Source organism: Pecten maximus, chromosome 5, assembly GCF_902652985.1.
Source record: "Pecten maximus chromosome 5, xPecMax1.1, whole genome shotgun sequence".
In the NCBI taxonomy this organism is placed as follows: domain Eukaryota; kingdom Metazoa; phylum Mollusca; class Bivalvia; order Pectinida; family Pectinidae; genus Pecten; species Pecten maximus.
Window position 1 is genome coordinate 28,685,762 of NC_047019.1, and position 11,085 is coordinate 28,696,846.

At 36.4% G+C, this 11,085-nt stretch overlaps 2 protein-coding genes across 2 annotated transcripts; one reads left to right on the forward strand and one right to left on the reverse strand.

The window, feature by feature from the left end:
- Positions 1 to 306: 306 nt before the first annotated feature.
- LOC117328387 lies at positions 307 to 3,279 on the reverse strand. The gene is made up of 3 exons (XM_033885915.1): positions 1,418 to 3,279; positions 890 to 1,140; positions 307 to 478 (listed from the first exon to the last, which is right to left on the reverse strand). Exons 1-3 carry the CDS (start codon positions 1,442 to 1,444, stop codon positions 307 to 309), a joined length of 450 nt encoding a protein of 149 aa, XP_033741806.1. The 5' UTR covers positions 1,445 to 3,279.
- Positions 3,280 to 9,022: 5,743 nt separating this feature from the next.
- Positions 9,023 to 10,585, forward strand: LOC117328388 (mucin-3A-like). The gene has a single exon (XM_033885916.1). The coding sequence runs from the start codon at positions 9,023 to 9,025 to the stop codon at positions 10,583 to 10,585; it is 1,563 nt and encodes a 520-aa protein (XP_033741807.1).
- The last annotated feature ends 500 nt before the right edge of the window (positions 10,586 to 11,085 follow it).

Sequence of the window (11,085 nt, forward strand, 5' to 3'; positions counted from 1 at the left end):
TTTTTGGTATGGGTTTCCATAGTTGACGGTATTCATCTGTAAAGTAATTATAAATATTAATTTTTGATAAGAAAACTGGAAAAAGGGAACCCAAAGGGATTTAGCATTTGGTGCCGAACACTGTCAAGCGATCTAAATATTACTTAGAACTTATTAGAACTACATAAGACAAATCGATGGTGGGATTTCACAAGCGACTAATTTAAATTGGATGTCTCATCGATTGATTATCAATATAAATCCATAATCAATATAACACTATCATGGAGCCTACTCAAATGTATTGTCATATATACCTGCTGTTGATTATACAGCCAGGTTCTGAAGCTGATGAATATAGGCCCAGCACTTTGACAATTCTAACTCAACAGCCTCCACCCTCTGTTGCAACTGGACATCTGGACCAGTTCTGTTGTATGTGGCACAAGATGACGTGTTGTTCAGGACATCAAATGATTGTCCTAATATAGATGAACTCCTGCAAAATAATTAAAAAATTAAAAGGAACCCTGCTAATTGGAATTTTGGACTTGTTATCTTTCATATTGTATATTTCATGCTGGTTTACTGTTGTTACTGATCAGTCTGTATTGCTTGAACAATTGATGAAAGCTATTTTGAACACAAGTTTGTTGTTAACTCAATAAACAGTAAAAAAAAAAAAGAAACTGACTTAAAACTATTTTCATTAATTTGTAGCTGTAAAAAAAAAAATGAACAAAGGGTCAAAATGGTCATATGAGTTCTGAGTCATTTTAGCCAATTTGACTATTTTGGCCCTGCCCATCAGCTCACGGCCAGATAAAGTATATTAGTAAGTATATTCGTAACTGATTTATGTTAAGTCAAACAGTATCAGATTGTACTTAAGCTTACATAATATTCTTACCTAGTTGACGATTGTGTCAAGTCTTGATCATCCGAAAGACTATTGAAATTAGTCTCTGGAACAGAGCTGCATGATTGCTGATGAACAGCTACTTCCTGGGTCTCAATACTGGGCGTTGGCATGACAACCAGCTGCGGGGTGGATGGTGTTGCATCAGACTGTTTTGATGATGATACAGTACTGATGCAGCTGGAAGTTAGCAAATCTAACTCAAGTAACTCCAAACAACTGGCAGCCTTCTCAATGTTCGTCTAAAATTGTATTAGAAAAGGAATCAATTTTAAGTTTAAATGCTGTTAAATAGGATCTGAAAAGTCATTTCTTTTTAACATAAATTTGAATCTAATATTCTATGCATTTATAACATAAATCCATATTCATTTTCAACAACATATAGTTCTTTCCATTTAATATGGCTTCTGATCCAACTTTAAAAATATCTTAATAATTACAATGTCAATTATTATCCAATTGATGATTTTATTTGATTAATTCAGTTTGTTGAAATAACAGTTTTTGAAAACTAACCTGCTGCTTTTTCTTTAAATTTTTCATTTTTTTATTTGACTTCTCGCCTTCACTGAGGTTAGACTTCCTTTTTTTTGCTGATGCCTCTATGTTAGGCTGTTCTTCCTCCTGATCAGTACGGACAGTAGGCTCTGGTTCTCCCACCTGCCCAATTTGAAGCTTCTTTAACAGCTCTACAAACTCGGCACTGTCAATAATTGCCTTAAATTCCTTTCTTTCGGAATCATCTGAAAGATCAATACAAAGTTACAAACATGATGTAAAATCATACTAGATTCATTTTCGTATCAAAGTTCTGTTGGAAGGTTATTTTGACTGGCAATGACGAGGCCTATAAAGGCAAGTTTATCTTGAATAATTTAACTTGTTTGTTTTCAAACATGTGCATGTTCTGAATTTGAAATAAGTTACATTATGAAACATCATAAATTAATAAATAATTGTTAAATTGGAAAGCTTTAGCTATCTACTACCACCCTACATGAGGTCAATAGCATATTATCTATTTTCTTATTAATGAAGTATTTGTTATCAATAAAAGCTTTATAAAACACAACTTTGGGTGGAATGCTCATGACATTAAAGTATTGCGTTGAATCCCACAAGATGCCCTTGAAATGTTATTTTTCACTTTGAGTCAAATTCCAAATTGTTATAAAGATATTTAAAAACGATTTCAGTCAACGATGTGGTCAAATTTTAAATTCTAGGTAAAAGAAGTACTAGATGTAGATTTCTACATAAAAGATCGATTGTTGATGTCCCGATCCGCATCCACATAAATTTCTGGTTCAAATATAATGCGGCGGGCACAAGGCCTGCGTAAAAAGGTTATCATGTCAAACAAATTTACACTAAACTGCATATACACATCAACTGAACAATTTATATAAAACACGATTTACCAACCTCCTAATTTTCCAATCACGGATTCAAAAATCCCACATCCTGGCAGCCGAGCCTCGACTCTATCGCCAACTTTGTAGTCGCTGAATTCTTTTCTTGGCGATGTAATTTCTCTTAAACTAATTACAGATCCTGTAATGGGATCGTCGTTAACCCATATCATCAGTGCGATCGGCATTTTGTCAAGAGATGACGAGAACAAACGCTAAAAATAAGAGATCGAATGCAGGTAATATGACACGATAACTATCATTCAAAAGGGCGCGCCTTCCCATCGATCCTCATCTTCAGCATCCGCATCCGGTGATCTTGATCGGATAGAGGCTTTTATATAAGCGACTGATTGATTCAGAATAAGGAGGGAACTGACGGCGACTGAATATTGGGTTACATCGAATTTTGATTATTAACGTCAACTAGTATCTATATAGATCTATGTAGTTTCTTGAAATACATCGGTACCTAGTTAGTAGTCTCCATGCATCTCTGCGATCGCGATCAACAGCAGTCGATTCTACATGAATGGCAAATATTGCAACAGTTGGTGTTGGTGACGAAATTTCTGTAAACTCCCGCTGTTCCATGACCACGATTCACGATCCGCGGTCTCAGGGCTCCAGGTAAGTTTTCGTATATTTGACATTGTGAAGAATTTTGAAGAAACATAAATTGTCGATGTTCACATAGTTGATCTACCGATCTTTTCGGTAAAAACAAACTAGGCCTATTTAGGTAATTAGCCACTGCCGGCGATGTATGGTCAAAACAGTCCCGCGTGAAATTGGCCCCGATTTACCCAAGTGAAATCGGCCTCCAGTAAAATTGGTTTCTATATCCTGAAAACGCCATGTGACACGTTTTGTGTCATTAATTAATTATCTGTATAAAAACATCCATAATAATGATGCCGTCAATCAATTAATATATTTCCATCTTTAATTGATATGACGTCAAACAAAAGTGGTTGAACGATTTTAATTTGAAAACCAAATGAATGAATGTATTCATGAATGGTGCGTACAACATTTAAATATATTATATCATTCTGTGACAATTCAAACCATTATTTTAAAGATATACATGTACATATGTTTAAGCCACATTTGTACTGCCATCCAAAGGCCATATGTTTTAACTCCTTCTAATTATTTACTTTTTGTTAATCCAGTTTGATTTAATTCAGCATAAATACAAGTTTTGCATTGTGTCTTTTCAGCAATGGATGAAGAAGCGCTGAGTGCTTGCCAGGTTGCTCCTTCAGAGTGGAAATGTCCAATAGAATCTTGTTCACAGATTTTGAGTCGCAAGCAGACATTGGAAAATCACCTTTCTAATATACATGGAGTTAAGTGTAAGAAAAAACACTTATTTTGATCTTCTTTTCTCACATTATTCAGGAGGATTTTACTGTGAGATAATTGATATTGATGGATTTAACAAAATAATTTTGATGCACAACATAATAATTGTAATGTTACATATTTTATTTTTCAGTGTGCAAAGTCAGAAAAAGATACAAGGAATACAACCTTGATGAGTCAATTCCAGTGCCAAAAGCTACTAGGTGGCGACACAAATCCAACATAAAGTAAGTGTAAGATTTCAAACATTGTGTAAGTAAAAGCCTTTTCAGTACATGCACCTAATGAGTGCACATAAAAGTTCTATCACAAATGAAGAATTCCAATATTATACCAAAAGTATCTGTGATATATATGGAAATATTACAGCTGAAAATTATGAATATCAAAAACCAGTAAAGTAACAAGTCTTTACATGTATCTCCACTCAGTTAGTTACATTGGCATGCACATGTATGTATCTATTTTCAATGCAAGGCTAATCATTTTTATAAACAGGACTGTTGGTTTTGCAAGTGTGATAACACAATATTTGCTCAAATAAATTATAAAGTTAATATCAATTGACTCAGTAATATTTTACTACCAATAAACCATGTTCTTGTTTGTCAAAATGAAGCTATTATGGCACATTGAAATAATAGTTCATTTTTTATATATCAATCTAACAATGGATTTTATTTATATACAAATTTGTTTTATTTATTTACAGGTCAGTATCAAAACATCAAAGAGGAAACTTCCACTCTTCAACTTCAGCAACAAACTCTACTAGCAGTGATGTTTTGGATGGAATGGAAAGCTTTGACATGATGGAAGATATGGACATAGATAATGAAGAAGCATCGGATCCAGGTTTCATTGTCAAATCTGTTGTTAATGATTCAGAACACAATAATTGTAGTTCAGGAGAAAACCAGGAAATGTGCCCTAATGATAGTGGTGTGTCACATGATCAGCAGCTGTCACAGAGTACACCGGTCATCCAGGATTCTCCACTCTATGCACTGCCTGCCTCCTCTTCAAGTTATAACAGTGATATTACTACCAATGAACACGTTCTTGCTACAACTGCATATGCTGCAAGGTACAATTTGTCAGATATGGCAATCAAAGATTTGTTAAAACTAATTCAAATGCATCTTCCAGCAGACAACACTGCAGAGAGAAGCTTATATGAACTGAAGAAAAAATGTGGTTTCAGTTCAGATTATGTGAAATTTCAGTTGTATTGTGATTGCTGCAAGAAGTTATTCTCAGACGATGAAGATACCTGTCAAACACCTGGATGTAATGGACGCAAGTCAGATTTAGAATCAAGAAAATATTTTGTAACAAGCAATCTGAAAACACAACTTGAAGAAATCGTTCTAAGGAATGGTATTTGGGAAAAGATCTGTGATATGAAGGTTGCACCTGCATCTCATGAAACTTTGAGTGACATAAGATTTGGAACAGCATACAAAGAACTACAGCAACCAGGCTGCCTTTTACACAATGAAAACAATATCACTTTATCTATGTTCACTGATGGAGTCCCTTTATTCCAGAGTTCAGGTGTCCAGATATGGCCAGTGTATCTTCTGATCAACGAACTCCCTGCAAAAGAAAGATTCACAAGGAAAAATATGATGCTCTGGGGACTCTGGCAGGGGAAAGGAAAGCCCAAAATGAATATGTTCCTTAAACCTCTCGTTCTGGATTTACTTGATTTGTATACTACAGGTCTTACAGCTAAAATTCTAGGACAAGTGATCACAATAAAGGCAATGCTGATTGTTGCAACAATGGACTTGCAGGCAAGGGCTTATGTCACAAACATGACCCAACACAATGGTGAGAATGGCTGTTTGTATTGTGAAGAACCTGGCGAAGTTGTAGCAAGTGGAGCTGGATCTTGTCGTGCCTATCCAGTGAGAGCAGAAAAACCACCTCTGAGAACTGATGAAAGTGTGAAAGAGAATGCAACAAGAGCACAGGAGGATGGGCAACGATATTTTGGCTTTAATGGTCTTAGTGTCTTCAGTTACTTGCCCTACTTCTCATTGATAAAGAACATTATGGTTGATTACATGCATGGCACTTTGCTGGGTATCACAAAGAAGCTAATGTTTCTGTGGTTTGATGATAAGAACAAGGCAGAAGATTATTATATTGGAGACAGAATGACAGAGATAGACAAATTATTGAAAGAAATTTGCCCCCCTCATGTAATTCATAGACTACCAAGAATTCTGACAAACACCTACAATCATTGGAAAGCATCTGAACTGCGTAACTGGCTTCTGTTTTATTCTGTACCTTGCTTGAAAGGAAAACTGAAACTGATTTACCTGAAACACTACAGCTCTCTTGTTGAGGCTATCTACATTTTGTTGTCGGAGGGGATAACTGCGTCACAAATGAAGAGAGCGGAAACACTCCTCAAATTCTTCACATCAACTGCCTCTGATCTGTATGGACCAAACATAATGAGTTTGAATATGCACAACTTACTTCATATGCTTGACAATGTGAGACAGTGGGGACCCATTTGGTGTTGGTCTTGTTTCCCTTTCGAGTCTTTCAATGGAGAGATAAAGAAAAATATCCATGGAACAGGAAATGTTTGTCGTCAAGTTTTTTGGAACTTTCAGGCTCAGAAGAGAGTAATGCAAACAGAACATCACATTGGTGAAGGTGTGGCTAAGGATTTTGTAAGGAGCATGTTTGAAGGCAAAGGACAGCGTTCTCTTGGAGAGGAGGCCTATCAATGCAGAACTGTAAAATGTACAGTAATAGAATCACATTTTGAGCCATTTGTCAAAGAGCAGCTGCAACATCTGACAGGTGATGTAAGTGAGGAATCATTTATGAAGGTTGCAAAGGTGATCAGAAATGGATTCTATCTGTACAGTACATCATGTTCCAAGGTAAAAAAGCAGAATTCTTATACTGTTGCTTTGGAATCCACAACCAAAGATGGAGAAGTTGGCATCGAAATTGAACAGTTTTTGTTGCACAAGAGTTCAAAACAGGTTTTTGCTGTTGGGAAACTCATGAGAGAAATGGAAAGTGTATTGGAGGGATATATTTCTCATATGAAACGCCTTGAATACAGGTAATTAATTGAAAAGTTCTGTTTCTGCTTTTCTTTTCTTTTTCATTTAATGTGAACCTATTGTTATGTTCTTAATTTAAAAAACTACAGATTTTGCTCTAGTGGTGATCAATTTAAAAGTTCTACATGGATTTGCATTGTATTTGTAATTGGTTATTGACAATTGAGACATGTACAATTAAATAAGTCAGTTAATCATATCTTTAAAAAAAATGACTTTTTAAAAGAATTATGAAGCAAGTTATACAACTTAAATTAATCACTCTTGTTGGACCGAATGTTATTGCACAAAAGGTCTGTGTGGGAGGAAACCAGAGTACCTGGAGGAAACCCACTCGTTTGGGCAGGTGCCTCCATACCTTTTCATGTCTGATTGGGGAATTGAATTCGGCCTGCCACCTTGGTGAAAGGCAAGTGTGTTATCCACTGCACCATCACATTACCCAATCATATTAATGATTTATTATCCTAATATTCAATGTCAGATGAGTGCAAGTGATATTTTCTTTCTTTTACAGCAGGAGAATTGTTCTGAAGTGTACTTCATTGAAAGAACCTATGATCATCGTCAAGAATCGAGATGCCCTTTATGGATCCCTGTTTCCCAATCATTTTGAGAGAGACTGATCATTGAATTTGTATATAATAATATCAAAAGTGTATGTTTAAGTTAAGTTATGCTACAACTCAAAAACCGGTGATGATCAAGTGTTTTCTTTTAAGAAGAAACTGATAATACATAAATGATGATAATGACACACAAAGTACATAGATCAGAATAATTACTAAGTCCATTGCCACTCTGTTCAAAATTATTCATTTCCAAAATGGACTTAGAATAATTTTTGATGGTCCGAGTTATTACCAAGGTCACTTAGAATAATTTTGATTGTCCGAGTTATTTCCGAGGTCACTTAGAATAATTTTGATTGTCCGAGTTATTTCCGAAGTCACCCTAAAAAAGTCCGAGTTTTTGTTTGCCATAGCCGAGGTTTTTTATCCGAGGTAATGCAGTTTCCAAGGAAAACCTCGGACATTTGTATTTTCCAAGGTTTTTCTAAGGTAATTCCAAGGAAAACCTTGGATTTCAACCATAACCTCGGAAAATGTACAGCCGGGGGATATGTTAGATATCGTGGACACAACAGACCGGAGCGACAGTGTCTAGATACAATCTACACCCCAATCTGAACGTTTAATAATCACTGGTAAAAATTCATTAATTAGTAACGGTTCTCACTTAAAACAAACAATTTAGATAGCTGGCATATTCACTTTTGTAATGAAATTGCTATGTTTTAAAATCCATTTGAAGGACTCTCATTCTGTTATACTCAAAAAAAGAGATTGCATGGATATCAAGTTTTCACCTGATAATATCTGTGGCATGCTATTTGCTGATGTAGTCTGGGATTGATAGCTGTTTTGGAGCCAGAGTTTACCATTTTTATCACCAATGCTGCACTGTTGACTCGGAGGTGAACACAAGAGGTGAACAAATCCGGTCTTATTAAAGGTTTCTATATACTCCAGTAGAAAAAAGATTGCATTTAATCTGTACTGATTAGATCTGGTGTGGAGTCAGCTCCCAATGTTGTGCTTTATTCAGGAAGGTGAGATTAAAAAAAATCATCTGATTTTCAAAACAAAACAAAAAAACAAAAAAAATTCTTTTGGATATGAAGTTATGTTGAAGTTTCTGAAGCCATAGACAAACTTGGAGGTATACATTTTATAATTATGATAGATCATACAAAACGTGAAAATCACCATCTAGTTAATAATCATATTCTGGATTTATCCATGTTTGTAATTAATGAATAATGATCAGGATCTTATTGATTTTCCTATAATTTCCAATCTGGATTTCTGCGGTTTCAGCCCCAATCATCACTGGCGAGTCTTGGAAGGACATTAAAACTTACAGCTGTATGGTGCAGTTTTATATTAATTTTTATCGGCATCAATTTTATCTATTACTAACTGAAAAACAGGCTGGATAGTGCTGTTATGATACTGTGAGTGTCATTGGGTAAGACACTTCACCTAATTGCACTGGTTGGCATATGACGGGCCTCCTATTTGTTGTTCAATGAGTTAGTCACCAACTTGTACAAGGAGACCCTGCCTCATAATGACCCTGGCTGTTCAAAGGGCGATAAACCCAAACATTTTCATTTTACTAATTTTGTATTCCCTCAAGCTCTTTTTTTTGTGTCTTTCAAAATTTTCACATTAATGCTTAATTTTCAAGCACCAAATGGCAACCTTTCTGTCAACAGTAGAACATTCTACACCTGTGAGTCAAACCCCAACCTTCCTGTCAACAGTAGAACATTCTACACTTGTGAGTCTAACCCCAACCTTTCTGTCAACAGTAGAACATTCTACATCTGTGAGTCAAACCCCAACCTTTCTGTCTACAGTAGAACATTCTACACCTGTGAGTCAAACCCCAACCTTTCTGTCTACAGTAGAACATTCTACACCTGTGAGTCAAACCCCAACCTTTCTGTCAACAGTAGAACATTCTACATCTGTGAGTCTAACCCCAACCTTTCTGTCTACAGTAGAACATTCTACACCTGTGAGTCAAACCTCAACCTTTCTGTCAACAGTAGAACATTCTACACTTGTGAGTCTAACCCCAACCTTTCTGTCAACAGTAGAACATTCTACATCTGTGAGTCAAACCCCAACCTTTCTGTCTACAGTAGAACATTCTACACCTGTGAGTCAAACCCCAACCTTTCTGTCAACAGTAGAACATTCTACACCTGTGAGTCAAACCCCAACCTTTCTGTCAACAGTAGAACATTCTACATCTGTGAGTCAAACCCCAACCTTTCTGTCTACAGTAGAACATTCTACATCTGTGAGTCAAACCCCAACCTTTCTGTCAACAGTAGAACATTCTACATCTGTGAGTCAAACCCCAACCTTTCTGTCAACAGTAGAACATTCTACACCTGTGTGTCAAACCCCAACCTTTCTGTCAAAGTAGAACATTCTACACCTGTGAGTCAAACCCCAACCTTTCTGTCAACAGTAGAACATTCTACACCTGTCAGTCAAACCTCAACCTTTCTGTCAACAGTAGAACATTCAACACATGTGCGTCAAACCTCAACCTTCCTGTCAACAGTAAAACATTCTACATCTGTGAGTCAAACCCCAACCTTTCTGTCAACAGTAGAACATTCTACACATGTGAGTCAAACCTCAACCTTTTTGTCAGCAGTAAAACATTCTACATCTGTGAGTCAAACCCCAACCTTTCTGTCATCAGTAGAACATTCTACATCTGTGTGTCAAACCCCAACCTTTCTGTTGTCAGTAGAACATTCTACATCTGTGAGTCAAACCCCAACCTTTCTGTCAACAGTAGAACATTCTACACTTGTGAGTCAAACCCCAACCTTTCTGTCAATGGTAGAACATTCTACATCTGTGGGTCAAATCCCAACCTTTCTGTCAAGAGTAGAACATTCTACACCTGTGAGTAAAACCCCAACCTCTCTGTCAACAGTAGAACATTCTACACCTGTGTGTCAAACCCCGACCTTTCTGTCAACAGTAGAACATTCTACACCTGTGAGTCAAACCCCAACCTCTCTGTCAACAGTAGAACATTCTACATCTGTGTGTCAAACCCCGACCTTTCTGTCAACAGTAGAACATTCTACATCTGTGTGTCAAACCCCAACCTTTCTGTCGACAGTAGAACATTCTATATCTGTGAGTCAAACCCCAACCTTTCTGTCAACAGTAGAACATTCAACACATGTGAGTCAAACCTGACCTTTCTGTCAACAGTAATACATTCTACACCTGTGAGTCAAACCCCAACCTTTCTGTCAATGGTAGAACATTCTACACCTGTGAGTCGAACCCCAATCTTTCTGTCAACAGTAGAACATTATATGTTTTTTGAGGTCATCTGACCCAAAAGATGGCCCTAAATGGTCCCCCTGGGGCCGATATGTGGACCAAAAAGGTCAAATTGACTGAATTTTCAAAAATCTTCTCAAGACATATATTTGGTAGAATAAAACACTTTTTATAGAACGCTAAGTCTTAAAGTGTTATACAAATTTGGTTATATATATGATCCTGGGTTGATTCTCTAGGGAGGGGTGAACATTTAATGTGGTTTAGATAGGAAAATTATATTTTTCATTGCATTTTGTTTATATTCAGTTGGAAAAATATTCAATCCTTGATAAAATTCTTGGACAGGGTGCCAGTTTTAGGGTATGAACAAATCGACACAGACCCATCCCCAGGGGCTTGAGGCCAGG

Coding starts and splice junctions, on each gene's coding strand:
- LOC117328387 (XM_033885915.1), bottom strand. CDS start 1,444: ATGAAAAATTTAAAGAAAAAGCAGCAG. Junction 1,141..1,417: donor ATTTAAAGAAAAAGCAGCAG/GTTAGTTTTCAA, acceptor ATACAATTTTAG/ACGAACATTGAGAAGGCTGC. Junction 479..889: donor TTGACACAATCGTCAACTAG/GTAAGAATATTA, acceptor ATTATTTTGCAG/GAGTTCATCTATATTAGGAC.
- LOC117328388 (XM_033885916.1), top strand. CDS start 9,023: ATGCTTAATTTTCAAGCACCAAATGGCAACCTTTCTGTCAACAGTAGA.